The sequence below is a fragment of the Entamoeba histolytica genome, genomic scaffold (genome assembly GCF_000208925.1).
Source record: "Entamoeba histolytica HM-1:IMSS scf_1104750516371 genomic scaffold, whole genome shotgun sequence".
Lineage (NCBI taxonomy): Eukaryota > Evosea > Mastigamoebida > Endamoebidae > Entamoeba > Entamoeba histolytica.
Window position 1 is genome coordinate 33,413 of NW_001914912.1, and position 21,931 is coordinate 55,343.

A 21,931-nucleotide genomic window follows, 5' to 3' on the forward strand; every position below is an offset into this window, starting at 1 on the left:
TTATTAATTTAAATCAACAAATTTATAAAATTACTTTCATTTTATTTATTTTAAAAAAACTCTTTGATATTTCTTCATTTTTTAAAACATCAAACAAAAACTAAGATTCTAATTATTTATCAATTAATTAGTAGACAATCTAATTAAATCAGATTATAACGATAATTCATCATGCTCTTCTCCATCAAAATATTCCAATAATAAGGTACTTACTCTATCCACTAAGTCTTCATTATCTGAATTTTCTGTTATTTCTTGTAATCTTTTATCAAAACCAATTTCTCTAAATTGATCAATAAATTGATAAAGTTGTGATTCATTATGAATAAGAATTTCAGCAGCTGAAATTGATTGTGCTACAAGTTCATTATCAGTCCATTTAATTTTACTAAAAATGGATATAATAAAATCATTTTGTATTAAATGGTCTAATAATGGTATATAATGTTGTTGAATTGAATAAAAAATGAATAAAAAACACTCTTTTCTAATTAAAGCCTCTTCTGGTGCTGTTGAATTTATAATAATTTGAATAGCAATATAATAAGTACCATTGTCAATAAATTGATCAATGTACTTATCATTGGTTAATGCTAAATTACTAAAAGTGAACATAATAATTCTATGATACCAAGAAAGAGGAATTTCTTTTAACATATCTATAAAATAAGGAATAATGTTTGTTATATCAAATAATCGAATAAAATCAGCATCATTTGAAGAAGAAACCCATTGAATAAATTTAAATGAAGATTGTTTGATTGACTGATTATTTGAAGAGGCTAAATAAAAGCATCGAATAAAAATTGAAGAATTAAACATTTTAATCAATCCTGTTTTATTTCTTCCAATATAAAATACACAACGAATACAATGAACAATAATAGGATCATTATTACTTGACAATCCATAAGCAATGTATTGAATAAATGTATTAAGTAATTCTGATGTAATACAATCAGAAGTTCGTAACAATGAAGATAATGACCAATATGCATGAACATTATTTATATCATTTGTAATTACTCTATTTAATAATGTAAAAATTCCATTTGCTGAAGCTATTTCTTTGCAATCATTACTATCAATAACATAATTTGTAGCTCCCCATAAACATTGAACAGAAGTTTCAAATTTTTGAGTTGTTAACCCACAATGTAATAATACTTTTATAACTCCTAAATGAACAATAAGATCTGACGTTTCAGAGTCTAATGAAACTGCTAAGTTTGTGAAAAACCATGCGATTTGATATTTTATATCATCATTTTGTTCTTCAGTCATACATTTTAACAAAATGGAAAATGTATTACATTCAATCATTTCTTGAATTGGAATGTATTGTTTTGAACTGACACATTTCCTTAAGTTAATAACAATTTTTATTTTATCTGATAATAATGTTTGAGGATTAGTTAATCGTGTTTTGCATTCATGGAGATATTCAAAATAATTTGAAGGTTCAACAAAGGTCTCTTCAGTATCTTCTTGTCTTCTTTGTTGAAGAAAATGGTCTCTTCTTTTTGTTCTGAGTTGGTTTAAATTCTTCTGTCGTCTTTTTAGTTCATCTTCACTCCTGCAAATACCACGAATATTCATTGAACTTATTCATAGTTTTTTTACTATTTTTTTGCTTTATATTACACAATAATAATATTTTTAAAAAATGGTTTAGTTAAGTTATTTCGTTTTTTATATATTTAAAATCACAGAAAATTAAAATCACAGAAAAGTCATTCAGTGTGAAAAGACAAAAAAAAAACCTCATTATATTGGTTGGATGATTAAATGAGAACTTGAAATTAAAGGTTAGAATTAAATCAAATGGATAATACATTAGAACCTCGTTTAGCTCTTCACCCATCAGTTGTAAATTGTCTTACACCAAACCAAAGAAATGAATTATTAGAACAATACAATTCTGATATTAACCAGTTATATTATGCATTTCCAAAACTTCAACGTATAGATATTGAAAAAACTTATCAATTATGTGGAAGAAATTTAAATAATACAGTCACTGAACTAGTAAAATTACAAAAAGAGAAAGACAAAAAAGAGGAAAAGAACCAACAACAAGAACATAAAGAGCTTCCTAAAGAAGAAAATGTCAATGTCCATGACGTAGGCAATGATAATACAATAAAATATCAACCACCAAAAATATTAATGCCATTATTTCCTCTGCCTCGAAAAGAAGAAGAGGACATTACAAAAACTGAGAAGGGAGATGATTTAGAAAAAACACTTCCCCCAAGTAATATGGAAGAACAAGAAGTTATTTTAACTGAGTCACAAGAAAAAGAATTTAACAATGAAACTGAACAAAAAGAAATTAAAGAATTAATCCAAACAAAATTAAAATATGATGTTCAAATAAATATTAATGGAAACGATTGTATGATTACTGCAAGCTTTGATAGAAATGAACGGTTCAAAAATAATTTCTTACAAATTGTTGATAGGTATAATGAAAATTTAGTTAAAGACAAAAGGGAAATAGGAAAAAGCATTTCTTTTGTATGGAAATTAATTCTTGAAGATGGAGAATATGAACTACAATATTTTGACTCAGAACATTCAACCTCAATTACTTTGAATCAAATCGATGTAAATCCAGTTAAAATGATTGTTTCTAAACAAAGTGAAGAGCTTATTGTTTATTTATCACAAGGACCAATTGACAAAGTTTCTTGGGTTGGATTATATACTGTTGATGGTCCTATTGGAAGAAAATATATACACTATCAAGATACTAAAGGAATGGTTGATAATATTATTCATATTCCTTTACAACCAAATGACAAAGGTCTTTTTATTTGTAGAGCATTTTCTAACAATAATTCTGTTGGTGGATTTCTTTCTTCTCAATACTTCACTCTTGGAGATTCAAACCAAATAGAAGTAGAATAAAAATTAATTCAATAAATCTTTATTTTGTTTCACAAGTTTCAACTCAATAAAACATGAATAATTAAAGAGAAGAAATTGCTTGTTTTAATTGTTGAATTGCAACAGACATTGAACTTATCAAATCAGCATTCTTTGGGCTAGTAACTTCAATTTCTTTAACTAACTCATCAATTTTATGTTCAAGGATACATATTTGCATGTCTTTTGAATTATTTGTATTTGTTGAAGTAAATAATTTGAGAGGAGTCTTTCTAACATCTTTTGTTGTATCGGAAACATTACTCTCTCCTTTTCTTTGGTAAGAGTCAATTCCTTCTTTCTTTTTTCCTCTTCCTATTTGTTGTTCTTTTTGTTTTTCAATTGCCATCATTAACGCAATTTCTTCTTCATCGTCATCATCTTCATCACTTTCACTTGTATATTCTTTGAGTTGATGAATAGGTTCTTTCTTTTCTTCTGGAATTTTCTCATTTAAAGTAAGTTTGGTTTCTTCTGGAATAACCTCATCGTCTTGTCCTTTTGTAAGATACATTAATAAGTTATTACCATCTTCAACATAATATTTATCATCACAAAGTACACATATACATTTCTTTCCACCTCTTTCTCTCATTAAAGGAACAGTTGGATGATTTATACAACAACTACCTAACATCGTCCATCCTTGTAACAAGTATTTGCCTAATTTTTCACTTACCATATCCATTTTTAATTCTTCTTTTGTCTTTCCTTCCATTTGAGTAAATGAGAGTGATTTTTTAGATTTTCATTTAATGGTATTTCTATTCAATGTTGTTTATTATTCAAAGAGTGGTTCCACGTACGTATGACTAAAAATAAAACACTAAATTTCTGTAGCATTAAAAATTAATACAAAATAATAGAAGAAACTATTCTTCATTTTCTTTGACTAACTCTGACTTACTTTCTACAAGTGAAAAATATGTTAATTAAAGTAATTTGAGACAATAGTTTTGTTATTTTGTTGTAATTCTTGAAGTATTTTTATTCAACCTTTTATTTGTTTAAACAATGAATTGAGTATCTCATATCATTTCCTTTTTCTTTATATGTGTTTTTTTATTTTAATTAATCAAGTATTTATAAGTGTTTTTTTTTAATTTTGTTGACTTGTTTATAATACTATTTACTGACTTTGGGTATAATATATCATGTAAATAACAAGCATATTTGTCAATAGTTTAATAATAATATAATTCACATTCCTTTAAAATATTTAAAAAAACTATTTTATCTTTTGAACATACTCTATTCAATTAATAATCAAATTAAAATACATTCTTTAAAAATTTTAAACGCTTACTTAATTAATACTGCCATGTTAAAATAAAATAAAAAGAATATCTTTGTTAACACAACTATAAAATGTTAATAAACAAAAACAATATATAATTAAATCAACAAAGTCGTTAGGAGGATAAGCATTAATACGAAAAAAACTTAAAGTTTACGTAAATATTGTTAAAAACACAAAATAGCACATAGTGTTATCTATGAAAAACACATAAAATAGTATGATATTGTATTTTTATTGTTTTAATAAGTAATATGCCTTATAAAAATAATAGAGTTGAGGCAATAAAATAATAGAAAAATTGTTAATTATGACAAAAAAAAAACAATACCACAAAAAATATTAAACGAAAATAGTTATAAAAGAGTGAATAAAAATATTCAACTACTCATTACTCGATGATCATTATATATAAATAACAATTGAAAAAATAAACATGTTCAGTTGCTATTTTTGATTATAGAATTAATTTTATCATTATTAAATAACCAAGGATGACCAAATAAAAATAAACTATCATAAAGAAATAGTATAACTTAATTCATGAATATTCATCAATACTGTTTATCAAAAATATTAAAAATCTTTACTGAGGTGTACTATTTATAGAAACTAACTTGCTGAAAAACAACAAATAAAATATACTTATGTATTGGAGTAATATTTAACCAAATACAAATAGAAAAAAAAACAAAGGTAATAAAAGGTATTGAAAAATAACTTAGTAAAAGAATGTATAAACACAAAAATAGAAAGAATCATAACATTTTGAATGTGGTAAGAGTTAAGTGCAAAGAAAACAAACAAATAATATAAAAAGAAAATGAAGAAATAATAAAAAGTAGAGAATAGAGAATATAAAGAAGAAAGAAGATAAAGAGTAATAAAAGAAGAAAACAAAGAAGAAATAAAAAGTGTATTTTTATTGTAAAAATTAGAAATATTCAATAAAAGTGTCTAATTTAATGATGTAAAATGATTAACAATATTTTATTAATGAAAAATATTTTACTCTTTTTTATGTTTATTATTTATATGTATAATTTAAACATGATGTTTATTATATATTCAATCATATGTGTTATGTTATTATATAACATATAATAAGTGATAAAATATAAATGAAAATGATATGAATATATGATATAGAATATAAAACAAAAGAATAATAAGAATAAATGATAAATAAAACGAGAAATGATAGTCAATGATATAATAATAAAATCAAAGTATAAAAGATAAAATTAATATTAATATAAAACAAAAGAGAATAAATATAAAATGAAAATAGATATAAATGATAAGAATATAAAAAAGATGAAAAGATGAATATTCAAATAATAAAATATATCTAAATAGAAAAGAATAACAATAAGAAAATCTAAATAATATAAACATAAAAATAATATAATAGGAATAATATAATAATATATAGATAATAAGAAGAATACAATGATATAAATAATATAAACAAAGAAATAAATATAAAAATACGATAGATAAATAACATATAAATAAAAGAATAAAAATAATTAAAACAATTAAATATGATTCATCAAATCATCTATTTCATTAATATTTCATACAGAATACAATTGATCATAAAATATAAACATAAATATATACAGATTATATATTTATCATATTTTTTATTTTTATTTAGGAGCAAAATATAATAAATGGAATATTCTATGGATGCAAATTTTTTTGCATCTTTTTTCTTTTTTGTAAATTATTTAGATGCATTTTTTCTTTGCTAATTTTCGTACTCACCAAAATATTAGAATATATAACAATTTCTATAAAATAAGAAATGTATTGAAATAGAAAAACTCCATAAACAAATTTTTATTTAAAATGATGTTTACTACATATGAAATAATAAATGTTTATAAATTAAATTTAAATAAATATTGCCTTGCATCATTCCATTTTTATTATAGTGTATTTAATCACTTTATTTATTATTTAATTCATATCATCTAAAATGACTAACCAACTCATCAAAGAACTGTTTGAAGAAGGAAACAAGTTCATCCAACAACAAAAAGATCCAAAAATTATAGTATCACAATTCAATACTTTTATTCAAAAAAATTCACAGTCATATCAATTATTTATCAAATCTTTGGAAATATCAGGATGTAAACATGTGAGTGATGGATTTTTTGCTTTTCATGGGAGTAGTGAAGCAGCAGTCAGATCAATTTGTGAAAATGGATTTGACCCAACAAAAAGACAAGCAAAAGATGGTGATTATTTTGGAATTAACTCAACAACATCTGGACATCCATCCTATATGAAAGGAGGTAGTAATCATATGATGTTGGTTTTCATATCATCAAAAAAGTTTAACACCGTAATAAGTGGTTGTTGTTATCGTGTTAACAACCCAACCGATTGTTCATACTCTTATTGCCTTCCATTATTTATCATTTCTTATGGAGTTAATCAACCTGTTACTTATCTTCCACCACAATTACCACTTTGATTATAAGTTTTATCATTAACAATAAACTATAAATGAAAGATTTTTTTAATTTTTGTTTTTCTAAAATTCATTGTATTTTTTTGTTAGTTTTATTTTTAAACAATAATTTGTTATTTGTTTCTTGTTTTTCGTAACAATAAATTTTATAAAAAATACTTGTTATTGACAATAATAACAAAAATTAGTAATGATTATACAACAATTAATAAATATTTATTAAACAAAATTAATAAAAAATCAAAGGAATTAAGCTTGTTGGGCAAGTTTAGCAAGTTTGGCTTGAATGGCAGCCTTTCTTTGTTCAAGAGTGAGCTTCTTGGAGGTTGGGTATTTCTTGTGTTCCTTCTTTTCTTTCTTTTCAGCAGCTGGATTCTCTCTAATCTTCTTATGAGCTTCAATGTAGATGTTTTCAAGAGCTTCTGGTGCAATACCAGCAGCAATGAATCTACCAAATTGTTTCTTGTAAAGATCAGCATCTTCACCAGAAAGATATTTCATATAAGCAGCAACGTGTCCACCAAGGATTCTGCTTCTAAGAGCTTCTTCATTTTCTCCAGCACCAGCAAATCTGGTAGCAGAGTGTGGGACATATACTCCACCGTCACACATTCCCTTAAGGACAGCAAAGACTTTAGATCCAGTGGTAGTTCTAGCAAGTCCAACATCAAGAATGCATTTGAATGGTCTTCTTTCATCAACTTCTTCTGGAGTGTAATCTTCACCGAGTTTAGCAGCATCAGAAACTCCAACAAATTGTTTGTCCATACCAAGTTTTTGAAGAAGTCTTCTAGCAAGAAGAAGACCAGTACAGTAAGCAGCAGCATAATTAGTTAAACCTAATTTAACTCCATATCTTGGTAATTCATGTGAGTAAGCAGCACAAAGGATCTTATCACCAATAATTTCTGAGTAAGCAATTTGGGCAATGACAGTCTTATTGGTAATTCTAACAACAACTCTGTATTTTGGAGTCTTGAATTTATCTTTGTCTTGGAAGATCATCTTTCTTCTAGCATAGTAGTCGGTCTTTCCTTCTCTTCTTCTTCTGAATTGAGTTTGATATTTCTTGAAGTAAGCTCTGTTCTTGATAACCTTAAGGAATCCCATCTTAAGACTGGCAATTTTCAGTCCTTTTAGTTCCTTTTTCAATTCGGGGTTTCTTCAAATTTGTGATTTTATTTGAAACGTGTAGCTAGGTTTTGTTCAAATGATTTTAAATTATTATTTTATGGTTTTTTTTTCTATTAAAATTAATTTCTTTTTTTTTATAAAAAATTATACAATTTTTATTGTTTTTTTTTTTCTTTTTTTATTTATTTTTTTATTTTTATTTTTTTGTTGTTAAATTATTGAACTATTACAAATCTTTATTGAACATTTTCATAATTTTAATGGAAAATGTCACAGATACTATGATCCACGTTGATGTGGATAATCATTATCAAGAAATGGAAAAGGTATTAAGAAAAGAAAAAATCACGAAAATAAGTTCAAGATTTAAAGCGCTGATTGTATTAATAACTGCTATTAGTATATTTATAATGATGTTTATCCCATTGTATCTCTTGAATGTTCTTGCAAAAAGAAGAGAAACACATTAATGATTAATAGTGTATGTTATATTATAATTAATATTCAAACTAGAAAGAAAAATAAAGTTATTTTAAGAGAGAATATAATTAGTCAATTGAATTGATTAATAATTCTTTAATTATTGAAACAAAATTTGGTCTTTTGTTTGGGTTTTTATTCCAACACTGGACTAATAACTTCTTCATATCAATTGAGATATTTGTTAATGGAGGTCTTTCATTTAAAAAGCAAATTGCATTTTGTAAATCCTCAATGGAAACGTATTGTTGAAATGGTTCATCCAATTCAAGTATTTGCCATGAGATAATACTAAAAGCATAGACATCAGCTGGTTTACCATATTTTTTCTTTAAAAAACGTTCTGGAGACATCCATTTATAAGAGCCTAAAATAACGTCTAATTTTTTTTCATTAACAAAAGCAGAAAGACCAAAGTCAGATATTTTAATAGTGAAATTATTTCCTATTAAAATATTTGCTGGTTTAAGGTCTCTATGAATTATTTTCAATTCATGAAGATATTTTAATCCTTTAGCAATTTCTAAAATCATTTTTAATTTATTTTCTTCATGAATAGACTTTTTAGTAATTAACTCTTCTAAATTTCCATTTATTGCCAATTCACTAATAATATAAAATGTTGATTCTTCATTTAATTTCATATTAACTGTAGCACCATATGTTTTAATAATATTTTCATGATGTAACAAACTCATAATAGCTATTTCTTGAAGAAAATCTTCACTTCTGAATTGATATGAATTTTCATTAAAGATTTTAATTGCAACTTTATTTCCTTTATAATATCCAGACTTAACACTTGCATAAACACCTCTTCCTAATTCTTTACCAATTAATAATTCATTTTCATCAATTTTATTAAAATATTTTATTAAATTATTTCTTGATTTAAAAATTAATTTTTTTACATATTTTTCATTTTGTTCTGTTTGAATTATTGAAGTATCTTCTGTTTTTACACAAATTTCTCCAAGAAATTTCAATGCACAATTTTCTAATTCTTTTTTATCATTTAAATGTTTAAATAATTCAGAAATATGTTGTTTATTAATAATCATCATTTCATTTAATTGTTCATTTTGAGAATGAAGATATTGTTCATAAATACCAAGTAATTCATCTTTTATAAAGTTAATATTATTAATATTATTTAATAATACTGAATGAAAATAATATAAACTACATTGAATATCTTTTGTTATTTTAAAATATCTCTTAAGAACCATTGCATTTTCTTTATTATTTTGATTTAAAGTAATCATTTTAATGTCATCTCTTTCAATTAAATTTTTAATAAATTTTAGAAATAATTTTTGAAATGATTCATTTCCATCAAACATTTGTGAATGTCCAAGGAAATACATTAAATAAAATAAAAGACATCTTGTTGTTTTTTCTGTGAGATGGAAACTTTGATGATTTTCATTCTTTTCAATATTTCTTTCCCAAGGAAAATGAATATATTGAAAAAAATGAGTTAAATATTCTTTTAGTATTGGATTAGAACTTGTAATAATAAAATGAAATAAATCAATATTTCCTTTAGAAATTGATTCAACTACATTTATTGAATTTATATGAATAATTTTATATTCTTTCATTTGATAATTACATGAAGGTATTTTATTATTTAATAGTTTTTCAATTCTTTCGATATTTTTGAAATATCTAATTGATATTTCAATATTCCATATATTTTTAATATTATTATTTATAACATCATCAACTGTTTTTGTTTGATCAATTAATATCATTTTACATTCTTGAATTATAGTTAATATATAACAATCACATTCACTATTATTACCAACAAGATTTAATTCAATATAGTTTTTACAAATATCTAGAATAAATCCAATATGTTCAATATAGTCTTTACTATATGATGCTATAATAGTTATAAATAATGGTTTAATAATATTAATTATACTATCATCTGTTTCTACTAAATTACAAATATATTTCCATGTTTCTATCATTACCTTTTTAGGACTTTGAATAATTTCATTATATCGACATATCATAAATCCAATTTCTTTTATTTGTTTTCTTATAAATCGTTCTTTTTCATTTTCTTTAATGTTTCTCCAATAACTTTTAATAATTGTTATTCTTTTTAATAATGTATATTGTTCTAATGTTTTTATTTGACATTTAGAACATAAAACTTGAATTGCTAATGATATACTTCTTTTATTTTCTTCTGAACATTTATTTTCTATATTTTTTAATAATTCACCAAGAACCATTCCAATTTCTTTATTCATTGGAAATAATAAACATTGTTCTAAACATTGTTTACATAATATTATATATAAATAATTACCAAAACATAAATCCTTTATAATTCTTTCAAGAAGAGCTGAATAACTTATAATTTCAATCAAATTTTGTAATTCTCCTGTTTTTGTATTTAAAAAACTAATATTAATTGGAATTGAAATTGGTTTAGATATTAATTCGATTAAAAGTGTAAGTTCTTCAATTTTTTCACTTGTTTCAAGAATTTCTTTAATACTTTCAGCACTAACAATAACATCTTCAAAGATATTTAATTTTGAAAAAATAAATTGGTATTCATTTACTATTTGTTCTATTTCATATGAATGAGGAAAAGGAAATAATTCAAATATATGTTCTTCAATATTTGGAATTTGATTTATTACTAAAACCATTCCACTTTTCATAGTATAATAAATCTCTTGTTTATTTTCTTTTTGGTATATTTTAACTTCACCATTATATTTACCATCAATAATATCTCCTTCAACAACAATACTGTCAAAACTTCTTGTTTCCATTAAAATAACTTTTTGAGTACAATCTTATTATTTCGTTTAGTTGCCTCTATCTATTTTATTTATAGAATATCTACTTATAATTTTGTTATTTTGTCTATCTTATCATTTTCGTTTTGACCCAAACAACTAAAAGAATTACAATAAAATATATGTTAAATTAATTCAAGTGTTTGTTGAATCCAAAAGTTTTCCATTTCTAATGGAATTTGTATGTCAGCAATTCTTTCACCTACTGAATGAATAAATACTTATTGTACATTTACACAAAAAGATTAATACAAACCCTCTTTAAATTGAGTTAGTCCATCATATAACACAGTAATTTTTTCTTTTTCTAAAGACATTTTTGATGCTATTTCCATAACTTTTCTTGGTGATAATTTATATCCATGTTCTAACCACTCAATTTTTGTTTTGATCCTATATTGTAAATATACATTATTTGTTTGAATTTTACCAAAATAGACTGACACTTTTCCATTATATTCTTTTCATTTGTTATACTTAAATTTTCATGTTTTGGTGTCTTTTTTCTTCATTTTGACAATAATAATGACAAACAATTTTGGAGTTCCAAATACTTGAACTATAACTGTTCGTTGGTCATAAATTTTTTTAATGATAGATGGCCAAGGGATTTCACCATTCCCTATTTGGAAACGACACCAACAATGTTCTCCTTCTAAGAAATCACCCATTTGTTTTTCCTTTTGTCTTTTTTGAGATTTTTTTAATTATTTTTCTCAAAACGAAATTTTGTTTATATGACTTTAGAGAACCCTGATACTCTATTGAAATAATAAGAAAAGATGAATATGACAACAATAATAAGAATAAATAAATTACTTTTTTTTATTTCCTTTGTACTAAAATCTTTCTGAAAGAATAACAAGAAAATTATTGTGGAAAGTAATATGGATATGGATAAGAAAACAAATCTGGAGAAACCTCAAGCCATTCATTAATCCGAGCTACTTTTTCAAACCAATAAAAATTTTTAAAAAATCGTAAGTTGTAAGGTGTTAATGGTTGTTGTTCAGATTCATATGATGTATCTGAAGTTTCGTTTTCATCACTTGAATTTTCCCTAGTTTTCTCAATAGTATTAGAAGAGAAATATGAAGATGATTCTAATGATATTAATGATTCGTTGTAAGATTGTGACTTAGGATTTTCGGACAAAATGAAATCTTCCATAATGTCCTTTACTCTTATTCAATTTTAAGATTCATAAAGTTAATTTTTATTTAATTTTCTTTGATGTTAAACTCATCATTTCATTAATGTTGATTGAAATTTACTTTATTCTTCAATCTTTTTACTATTCATTTTTTATTATTCTTATTATTTTAATAATTTCTGAAAAGAATCTTTTTTGAGTCATTGAAGAGTTAAATAGAACCTCCTTTCTAAATTTTTATATTAATTTTTTTCATATATAATGATAAATGGATATAAGTAAATTTTAACATAGAAATTTAGTTGAAATTTAAGAGTTTAGTTTTATTATATTAAATGAATTAAAAAGAAGTAATGTAATTTTTGAATTTATGAGCATTGAATATTTAATACAAATTAGGTCAATTGATTAAATAATAAGTTCTATAAAAGAAACAAAAATAAAAATTAATCTATTGTTATGAAATTACAAAAACATCAATTTTCATCAAAACTGAAAGACAAAAATGGAAATTATTGAATCTTTGATAGAAATATTTTAAAAATAAAATTATTGAAAATTAAAATAAAACAAAATGTCATTATTTGACATGAAAAAGAAATAATATTCTGAAACCAAAATATTCTAATTGTTTAAAAAATAGTTCATTTAATAACCCTAAAAATGAGATGAGAAATAATCACTAAAAACTCAATAAAAATAATTGTAATAAAGAAATAAAATCATGGTTCAATATTATGAAACATTTGGAGTCATGTTAGTTGTGATAACTCTAGCATTTATTTTGAAGCTATTTTTTTTTAGAACAGACATTCGAAAAAACAGTCCATTATTAATGAAAGTGTTATTTAATTTAGCATTGCCTTGTGTAATATTTAGAAATCTTTATAATAACAAAACATTAGATTTAGATTCATTATATTTGTTTATTGGAGGTATTATTTTTCAGTTATGTAGTGGAATAATTTCTATTTTTGTTTTTTGGTTTGTTAAAGACAAAACAATTAAAAAATTATCTATTTTCAATTCTCTTGCATTAAATACTGCATTATTTATATTTCCTGTGATGAGCTCTGTTGCTGATGATGGAATTAGTAAAACAATTTTGTTTTGTGTAGCAAATGATTTTTGTTGTTATGCAGTATTAAGACCATTATATGCAGTATTAGGAATATCTCAAAATAAAGGAAATGACGCTTTTGAAACAGATGAAAAGAAAAAGAATTTAATTTCTACACAAGAAGAACCAATGACTGAAATAAAAATAGATCTTCCTCAATTACCAGAACTTACAAATGAAACACAACAATATAAAATTATTGAACCTAATGAGAATAAAGTGACAACTACTGCTGAAAACCAAGCTGGTTATTATTCTTTCTTGAAAAAAATATTTAATGAAGAAACTCAAAAAATTATAAAGGAAACATTACGTGCAATTTTTACTTGTGTTCCATTATATGCATTAGTTTTTGGATATATTTGTGGTTTATCTCATATAAAAGTTCCTCATTTTATAATAGCTTGTATTGATGTTGGGGCTAATGCAAATACATTATTGTCATATACTGTTTTAGGAATATTCTTTGAATGGCATATTCCATTAAAATATCTTTGGCCAAGTGTTCGTGTTGTTTTATATAGAACAATTTATGGATTAATTTATGGCTTGACAATATATTTCTCTTGTAAACCATTTATTGGGGATGTAGCCCGTTTTGTTATGTTAGTTTCTCCATTAACTCCACCTCCTTTAATTGATACAATTTACAGTGTTGAATATAAAGTTAGTCCTGTGGATATCCCAATTCTTATAAACAATTTAAGTATCATTGTCAGTTATGTTGTTATCCTTTTGTTAATGGTAATACTCAACCCATCTTTTAATTAACTTTCTTGTTTTAGTTTTGTGTTTTTATTAAATATTATTATCTTGTTTATTAATGAAAAAAATTGATGTAGAACAAATCAGATTGTTCTGTGAATTTCTTTTCATCTGGTGGAAGTCAGTAAATCAAACTACTTATTAAATGAACTAAATGAAGTTAGTTTAAAAATGTCATCAATTATTTGCCCATCTTTACTTTCCTGTGACTTTTCTCATATGGCTGATGAAGCCAATGCAGTATTACAAGCTGGTGCAGATGAATTACATGTAGATGTTATGGACGGACATTTTGTTCCAAATTTAACTCTTGGAGCACCAATTGTAAAATGTCTTCATAATGCAATTCCAAAAGCATTTCTTGATTGTCATTTAATGATTGAAAATCCAAAGAGATGGGTTATGGATTATGTTAATGCTGGTGCTTCTCTTGTAACATTCCATATTGAAGCAGTTAGTTCAATTGACGAAGCAAAAGAAATTATTGACATGGTTCACAGTAAAGGAGTTAAAGTAGGTATTTCTATTAAACCAAAAACACAAGTTAAAGTAATTGAAGATATTATCGATAAAGTTGATCGTGTTCTTATTATGACTGTTGAACCTGGATTTGGTGGTCAATCATTTATGCAAGACATGATGCCAAAAGTAAAAGAAGTAAGAGAAAAATGGCCATTAAAAGATATTCAAGTAGATGGAGGAATCTCAGATAAAACAGTAAGAATTGCAAAAGATGCTGGAGCAACTTCATTTGTAGCAGGTTCTTATGTATTCAAAGAGAAAGATTATTCAAAACCAATTCATTTGCTTAAGACTCTTTAAAAAATATTGAATTAACGAAGAGATTTTTTTCATAAACCATATTTTTTTTTTATTTTTTTTTTCTATAACTAAAATAGTTTTGTTTAGACTGTCTTTGAAAGAAAGATTATTGAGGAAGATTAAAAAATAAAAAAAGAAATGAAAAGTTTATTTAAGTAAAAAAATAATTAAGCAAGGTGAGACTTTAATTCATTAATATGAGCTTCTCTTTCTCTAATTTCTTTTTCTAATTCAGCAACACGTTTTTCTCTTAAGAAATTAACTGCAAAATCAACAATACTTTTATCAGTAGCAAGTTCACGATATTGTATTTCAAATTCATTATACTGAGAAGCACATCCATATTTATTATATTTTTCATTCATTGTCATTCCTGTTTCACTCATTGTTCTTTTAACTAAATCTGAAACATATTCCCAATCATCTTGATTCGTACGTTGACAATATTGAATAGCTTCAAATAATACAAGGAGTTCTGATGTCGTCCATTTAGTAAATGCAGACATTACTTTTAATTTTAAGATCTTTTTGTTTGATTTTTTTCATTTGATAGAATGATATAAATAGAGATACAAGTATGTAATATCCGTTTTGTTTATATTTTAAAGACATTAAATTACATTTATTTATGATTCAGAAGAAAGATGAGTATGAAAAAAATGTTATAATACTACCAAAATTTAAAAAAGCTATTAAAAATTTATTAATAATTTTCGATTTAAACGATTCCTAATTTTATTTTTTTTTTTATTGAAAAAACTTAAAAAAAAATAGTTTTAAAGATTTATTTTTTATTTATGGGGAAAGAAACAACCCAAAATTTATGGACATTGTGGATTATTTTATGGTCATTTCAATTTCTTGTATTTGCTGTTGTTGTTTGTAGTTTAATTATGCTTGGGTTTCGTTCTGGAACAATGGAAGTAAAAGTAATTAATGTTCAACCAATTGAAAGACCAAAACAATGGAGTGTTCCATTAGAAGCACTAACTCCAGTAAAGAATCAATTTTCAAGAGGGACATGTTGGGCTTTTGCTGCTATTGGATTTCTTGAAAGTGATTATAGAGCAAATGGAATACGTTCAGGATACCTTTCATCAGATGAAGTTATACAATTTTCTGAACAAGCATATATGTCATTAATTGTTAATTATTGTTCAAGTCATCGAGAAATTCCGTTATGTAGATATGGAGGAATGCTTGAAAATTCTACAAGTAATTTTAATGTTGATTCATTGTATTATCTTAGAAATGTAACAACAAAATATATTCTTCCTTATTCAATTTGTCCTTATCAACATCAAAGAGGAATAAATGAAAGTAAATGTATTCCTAAAGATAAAAGTTTAAATGAATATGTAGAAAATAATCCAATTAAATTTACAATTAGAGATATTGTTACTGTTTATTCTATTTCTGATATAAAAAAATTAATGATGAAAACACTTTCTCCTTTAACATATGGTTTAAATACTGAATTTAATACAATGCTTTTTCCTTGTAATAAATATAATTCAATGTATTTATCTGATGAATGTAAATATTGTAAAACTCCTTGTGGTTCAGGATGTTGTACAAAAATATCATCATCAATGTATCATAAAGATGGTATGATTGATCTCTCAGTTGGAAGTGTACGAAGAGCTGGACATTCAATGCTTGTAGTTGGATGGAATGATGAATTTCCTGTTGAAAGAAATAGATATTCATCTCCTCCAATATATGCTACAGCATGGAATGCTATTGACAATAAAGCACAAACGAAATTAACAAAAAATAATATTGAAATACCCGTAGATCGGTGGACAAAAGGTGGACTAATACTAAAAAATAGTTATGGAGAGCATGGTCATACATTAGGATATTTTCTTCAAAACCATTCTTTATTAAATGAAGACACAATTTGCCCATTAAGTATTCATCCAAGTAGATATTATCCACTTGATGTAGAATGTATTAAAAGAGGAAATAGTTTTATGAATTGTTCAAATGATAAACTACGTAAAGTGAGTGATGGAAAAATATTTTATGGAGCAACAATACTTAAATGTAAGAATGATTTAGGTAATGATTATGCCAAAAACCTTGGATTTGAAGAATGTGGTACTAATAAAGATTATAGATATGCACTATCTATGGAATGGTTTAACGTCACTTTTAAACGTGGGGTATGCAAAACTAGAGAGATGGGAGATGGACTTATTGTTTATCTAGCAAGATGGGTAGAAGGTAAAATGAAAGAAACAATTACAGAAGTACATACCCAAATTACATCATGGGATTTTATTGCACAACTATTTGAAATGGACACTACAATTAAAAATTCAGAACATTGTGGGTATTATTTCCAACCTTATGATACTATTGAATATTTAATTTCAATGTATCAACATGATGGATTTGAATCATATGTTTGTTGTTTCATTCTTTTGTATCTCAAACAACTTTTGATTAATGAAAAAATAGGGATTTTCTTATTATGGTATCAAGTGGGAACAAGAATCATATTATAAATCCTCGAAAAGAAAAGGACAATTTACAGAAATTAATAAGTCAACTAAGAAATTTGTTACGCCTCAGTTTGATGGTCCTTTTGGTGGTCGTATAAATTAACATTTTATACAAAGTCAGTGAATTGAATATTTGTTCGTACAATGAGACACAAGAGTTATTTTTTTTTAAATAAAAACAAATTTATTTCTTTAAAACAAAAATGTTTTTTATTTTTAAAAAATGGAGATAAAAAGAAGATCTGAAAAAAAAAAAAAAAAAAAAAGATAAAAACTCGAAATTTCTATAATTTTTTTTTTAAATTTTATTTTCATACTGAAGATTAATGAGTTGTGGAAAAGCTATTGGAATTACTGTCATTAGTTGTTTATTATCAATTCTCATAGCATTTATTGTTGCAGGATTTGTATTAGCATTTGCTATTCCATCATATGTGTATAGTAAAGATCTTGAAACGTTAACGTCATGTGATACAAAAGGTGTTCTTGAAGGATGGAGATTTTCATATAAATCAGGTTATTATTTTGGGTTACTAAATATAATTTTTGTTAGTGTGTCTTTTGGGATTGCAGTCTTTTCTTTCATTCCACTTGTTGGGTTATTAGATTTCATTCTTGGGATATTTACAAGTTGTGGTTCATTAGCGTTCTTTATCATTGGTATCATTGTACTTGCCAAAGGATTATCAGTAAATGTTAATGAATTAGACAATGAAAAAAAATTATGTTTTGAAAAACAAAATAGATGTTGTTTGGATGTATTTAATTGTTCAGAATGTACATACACAGATGAAACTGGTCAATTACAACAATGTTCAGATGATTGTAATGAAGTTGCTGTCACTCCAGCAGAACACTCTGTCAAAGTTATTGGGTCTATGCTAATTGTAGGTTCAGGAATGATGGGGTGGTATCTAGTAACAGGTATTTTCACGTTAGTAGCTGCGTTTGGGTTTTGTGCTTTTTGTTGCGAAGAATTTTAATTAAAACTTTTTTTGACAAAAATTAATCAAAGAATGTTAAAATTGTTATTTTAATTGTTATTTTCATTATCTGCTGATTAGAAAAAATGTATTAATGTAAACATTCTCTACACTTTCACTATAATATATTGTCTTTGTTATCTAAAATAAAATTAATTTAAATAATTTATGGATTTACTAATCAATTAAATTAAACTTTCATTATTCATTTTAATGAAGGTTGATGAGAGTCAAAGTTATATATACTCTTTATTAATCACTTCTATTATATCAATAACTATTATGAACAAATTTAAATAGAAAATATTAAAATGAAAAAACTTTTTGGAAAATTTCGAAAAAATCAATTTTCTTTCACAAGTTTATCATTTTCTTCTGCATCGATTTTCTGGTCTAATGGTTCAATGAATGGGATTTTAACCACTCTGTTATAAACCAATGTAGCAAAGAACAAAATCACAAATCCAGCAAGTTCTAATAATGACCACCATGAAAGTTTTTCACCATGTCCAGCCCAACAGAATTCTATAATAATCATTACAAGCCAAACACATGCAGTTCTTGCACTTTCAAAGAGAGTTCTGTTAACAGCATTGAAAGCGTTAGTGACCATCATACCATAAGCATTAAGTCCAAGAACAGCAATAGCAAAGATAATAGTAATAATAATAATTGGTGTACTATGGATTAAACAAACAAAAGAATCGTATGTGTTTTCAAATGAATTGTGTTGCATTGTGCTGTAATCACTACCTGGTACGAAATATCCAAATGGACAAGCAATAAAAACAGTTTCTATAAGACCAAAAATACCTTCAAATGCAACAATCTTTAATGGTGGAAGAGTTAAATTCTTCATGAAAAATTCTTCAGCAACAATTTGTCCAGCTTGGATAAATTGGGCAATTAAAATCATAAGAATACCCATTGCTGTTTGGAATCCAGTTGTTTCATTTAATCCAGTTGATGGTGTACGAATTGCAGATACTCCAACTAACACAAGAGCAATTACACTAATAAATATACCAATCAATTGTCCATATCGTATTTTCTTTCCAATGAAAATTCTTGAAAGGAATGATGAAAAAATGATCATTGAACCTCTAAGCATTTGGAATACACTAGCTGGGGTATAAATTAAACCAAATGTCATAAGAGTTGATGCAATCAAATCAAAGGTTGTTGGAATAAGAATAAGGAATACAGAGGCTTGTTTTTCAGGTATTTTTTCTCCATCTTCTAATTGAGTATAAGCAGCTTCTTTGTTGGATCTTCTTTTAAATAATTCAATCAACTTTTCAATGAAAAAACATAATGACATTGAAAAGAACATAACAATTGATTGGAAAATAGGTTTGTCAAATGTGTGAGGAACTCCATTATATCCAACACATTCTACATCTAATTGAAGCTATTTTAATTAATTTCTTTTTTCCCATTTTTTCCTTCTTATACAATTCTTTTAAATACCAATTTTGAGATTACTAATCAAATCTAAATGAAAAACTAATAACTTTTATAACCAATTAAGTATAAAAAAAAAAAGAATTAACAAACTTTCATTGTAACTGAACTCCCTGTACCAAAAAGAAGCATTCCACACAAAACATGAATTTTATGAAGCAATTCTTTGCTGATCAACATGATATTTGGATTTATTAGTTCTTACTTTTCCTTTAAGACAGAATTGTGAAAATTTTTTTGTAAAGAGTATTAAATTAGAAACACTGAAAAAAGAAGATTTTAAGTTTTCGGAAATTTGGTGTTCATTGGAAAAGTCCTAACCAACCAACGAGGATTAGACATTAAGAAATTACTAATTGTTTAATACACCAACAACATAACTTTTCCATTCATTTATTGGGATTTTTTTTGAAACTATTTCATCAAATATTTGAATAACTGATTTTTCATATACTTGTTGATGACTTAATTTATATTGAACAACAATAGTAGCTAATAGCTCGATTTGTTCTTCTTCTTTCATTAAACAAAGCCATTTTTTGTCATTAAATTTATCCACATATGATTTTAATACTTTGCATTGTTCTTCTATTCTCAAATGACTTTCTTGTAATTCTTTAATTTCTTTTTCCATATCAATACATTCCTTTAATTTCTTTTCTTCTTCATTTCTTATAACAACTCCTTCTTTTTTTTTGGTATTTAATTTTTCTTGTAATTCTTGAATTTCTTTCATTAAATCATCTTTGTCACTTTGTTTATCATCATTTTGTTGAATTAACTCTTTCTCTTTCAAAATTCCAATTTCTTTATTGTATTTTAATTCATTTAATTGGTGTTTCATTGTTTCTTCTTTCTTTTGTTCTTCTTGTCTTTTTTTACTCTCTTCTGCTATTATCTTCTTAAACTCATTTGTTTGTTGGACAAAATAATCTTCTAACCCTTTCATATTTTCAACCATTTGTTCATTTTCTTTGTTTTGTTCTTCAATACTTATTTCCATTTCTTCAATAGAACTAATTTCTTTATTCATAACAATTCGTTCTTTATAACAAATTGTTTTAATTTCATTTAATACACTTTCAATTTTTTCTTGTTTATCATTTATATTCTTCAATATCTCCTTAATTCTTAATTCAGTATTATCTCTTCTTTTTTCTACTTCATTTGCATTATCTTTTTGTGTTTTTTGTGCTTCTTTCATCTCATAAATTCTTTTTCTCTTGGCTTCGTTTTCTTTCTTGATTCTATTAATTTCTTCGTCTAATTTTTGAAGCTCTTTTGTATTTTCAATATCTTTCTCATTCTCTATTAATCTTTCTTCATGAGAAATAATTAAATTATTTTGATTGGATTCTTCTTGTGTCTCTTTGACTCCAATTTCTTGTGAAACAATTTTTTCATTAACTTGTTCTTCAGAAAGATTTATTTCAGAATGTTTTTTATCTTCATTAATTATAACTTGTGTATCACTTTTAGTAATTTCTTCTGACTCTGCTTTTTCTATATTTTGTTGAACTGCTTCATCACGTTTATCACTTTTTTGTTTTGTATTTGGTTTTTTTCCTTTTGGTTTAAGAACATTTTTACGGTTTTGCATTTTCATAATTTTTATTTCACTTTCTTTAATATCTTCTTTGATAGATGCAACAACTGAATCAATCTCTTCTTTTTCTTCTGGTTTTTGATTGTCTGGATAATCAGTTGTGTATAATTTTTTCTTTTTTGAGGAAGAGACACTTCCTATTTGATTTTTTATTTTATCTGTTTTCTCTGTTAATGCCACTTCTGAATTATTTATTACTTGGTGTTTACTTGTTCCTTCAGAAATTACCTTTTTTTCAGCTTCAATAACTGAAGCACTTTTTTGTATCTTTCTCTTCTCCATAAACTTGTTTTTTTCCAGATGTTTTGAAATAGACAAAATTAAAAATGATATAAATAACAAAAATG

General features: G+C 25.0%; 14 protein-coding genes across 14 annotated transcripts; 6 read left to right on the plus strand and 8 right to left on the minus strand.

Annotated features, from left to right (window-relative positions):
* Positions 1-153: 153 nt before the first annotated feature.
* Positions 154-1,599, minus strand: EHI_006820 (importin alpha, putative; the record flags this gene model as incomplete). Its single annotated transcript, XM_649372.1, has 1 exon — positions 154-1,599. The coding sequence occupies one exon, from the start codon at positions 1,597-1,599 to the stop codon at positions 154-156; it is 1,446 nt and encodes a 481-aa protein (XP_654464.1).
* A 225-nt stretch (positions 1,600-1,824) lies between these two features.
* Positions 1,825-2,913, plus strand: EHI_006830 (uncharacterized protein; the record flags this gene model as incomplete). The annotated part of the gene is made up of 1 exon (XM_649371.1): positions 1,825-2,913. The coding sequence occupies one exon, from the start codon at positions 1,825-1,827 to the stop codon at positions 2,911-2,913; it is 1,089 nt and encodes a 362-aa protein (XP_654463.1).
* Positions 2,914-2,974: 61 nt separating this feature from the next.
* EHI_006840 (uncharacterized protein) lies at positions 2,975-3,649 on the minus strand (the record flags this gene model as incomplete). The annotated part of the gene is made up of 1 exon (XM_649370.1): positions 2,975-3,649. One exon carries the CDS (start codon positions 3,647-3,649, stop codon positions 2,975-2,977), a length of 675 nt encoding a protein of 224 aa, XP_654462.1.
* Positions 3,650-6,215: 2,566 nt separating this feature from the next.
* On the plus strand, positions 6,216-6,719 carry EHI_006850 (uncharacterized protein; the record flags this gene model as incomplete). The annotated part of the gene is made up of 1 exon (XM_649369.1): positions 6,216-6,719. One exon carries the CDS (start codon positions 6,216-6,218, stop codon positions 6,717-6,719), a length of 504 nt encoding a protein of 167 aa, XP_654461.1.
* A 231-nt stretch (positions 6,720-6,950) lies between these two features.
* On the minus strand, positions 6,951-7,830 carry EHI_006860 (60S ribosomal protein L5, putative). The gene has a single exon (XM_649368.2). The coding sequence runs from the start codon at positions 7,824-7,826 to the stop codon at positions 6,966-6,968; it is 861 nt and encodes a 286-aa protein (XP_654460.1). The 5' UTR covers positions 7,827-7,830; the 3' UTR covers positions 6,951-6,965.
* Positions 7,831-8,398: 568 nt separating this feature from the next.
* Positions 8,399-11,134, minus strand: EHI_006870 (protein kinase domain containing protein; the record flags this gene model as incomplete). The annotated part of the gene is made up of 1 exon (XM_649367.1): positions 8,399-11,134. One exon carries the CDS (start codon positions 11,132-11,134, stop codon positions 8,399-8,401), a length of 2,736 nt encoding a protein of 911 aa, XP_654459.1.
* Positions 11,135-11,286: 152 nt separating this feature from the next.
* Positions 11,287-11,832, minus strand: EHI_006880 (uncharacterized protein; the record flags this gene model as incomplete). Its single annotated transcript, XM_649366.2, has 3 exons — positions 11,287-11,363; positions 11,418-11,554; positions 11,696-11,832. The coding sequence occupies 3 exons, from the start codon at positions 11,830-11,832 to the stop codon at positions 11,287-11,289; spliced, it is 351 nt and encodes a 116-aa protein (XP_654458.2).
* A 1,317-nt stretch (positions 11,833-13,149) lies between these two features.
* EHI_006890 (uncharacterized protein) lies at positions 13,150-14,205 on the plus strand (the record flags this gene model as incomplete). Its single annotated transcript, XM_649364.2, has 1 exon — positions 13,150-14,205. One exon carries the CDS (start codon positions 13,150-13,152, stop codon positions 14,203-14,205), a length of 1,056 nt encoding a protein of 351 aa, XP_654456.2.
* Positions 14,206-14,370: 165 nt separating this feature from the next.
* EHI_006900 (ribulose-phosphate 3-epimerase, putative) lies at positions 14,371-15,056 on the plus strand (the record flags this gene model as incomplete). The annotated part of the gene is made up of 1 exon (XM_649363.2): positions 14,371-15,056. One exon carries the CDS (start codon positions 14,371-14,373, stop codon positions 15,019-15,021), a length of 651 nt encoding a protein of 216 aa, XP_654455.1. The 3' UTR covers positions 15,022-15,056.
* Positions 15,057-15,188: 132 nt separating this feature from the next.
* On the minus strand, positions 15,189-15,527 carry EHI_006910 (uncharacterized protein; the record flags this gene model as incomplete). The annotated part of the gene is made up of 1 exon (XM_649362.1): positions 15,189-15,527. The coding sequence occupies one exon, from the start codon at positions 15,525-15,527 to the stop codon at positions 15,189-15,191; it is 339 nt and encodes a 112-aa protein (XP_654454.1).
* A 291-nt stretch (positions 15,528-15,818) lies between these two features.
* EHI_006920 (papain family cysteine protease domain containing protein) lies at positions 15,819-17,534 on the plus strand (the record flags this gene model as incomplete). The annotated part of the gene is made up of 1 exon (XM_649361.2): positions 15,819-17,534. One exon carries the CDS (start codon positions 15,819-15,821, stop codon positions 17,532-17,534), a length of 1,716 nt encoding a protein of 571 aa, XP_654453.2.
* Positions 17,535-17,857: 323 nt separating this feature from the next.
* EHI_006930 (uncharacterized protein) lies at positions 17,858-18,533 on the plus strand (the record flags this gene model as incomplete). The annotated part of the gene is made up of 1 exon (XM_649360.2): positions 17,858-18,533. One exon carries the CDS (start codon positions 17,858-17,860, stop codon positions 18,512-18,514), a length of 657 nt encoding a protein of 218 aa, XP_654452.1. The 3' UTR covers positions 18,515-18,533.
* Positions 18,534-18,857: 324 nt separating this feature from the next.
* EHI_006940 (uncharacterized protein) lies at positions 18,858-20,110 on the minus strand (the record flags this gene model as incomplete). Its single annotated transcript, XM_649359.2, has 2 exons — positions 18,858-19,925; positions 20,072-20,110. 2 exons carry the CDS (start codon positions 20,108-20,110, stop codon positions 18,858-18,860), a joined length of 1,107 nt encoding a protein of 368 aa, XP_654451.2.
* A 220-nt stretch (positions 20,111-20,330) lies between these two features.
* Positions 20,331-21,866, minus strand: EHI_006950 (uncharacterized protein; the record flags this gene model as incomplete). Its single annotated transcript, XM_649358.1, has 1 exon — positions 20,331-21,866. One exon carries the CDS (start codon positions 21,864-21,866, stop codon positions 20,331-20,333), a length of 1,536 nt encoding a protein of 511 aa, XP_654450.1.
* Between the last annotated feature and the right edge of the window lie 65 nt (positions 21,867-21,931).

What these genes read in the sequence shown, in the direction of transcription:
- EHI_006860 (XM_649368.2), bottom strand. Translation starts at nt 7,826, where the DNA reads ATGGGATTCCTTAAGGTTATCAAGAACAGAGCTTACTTCAAGAAATAT.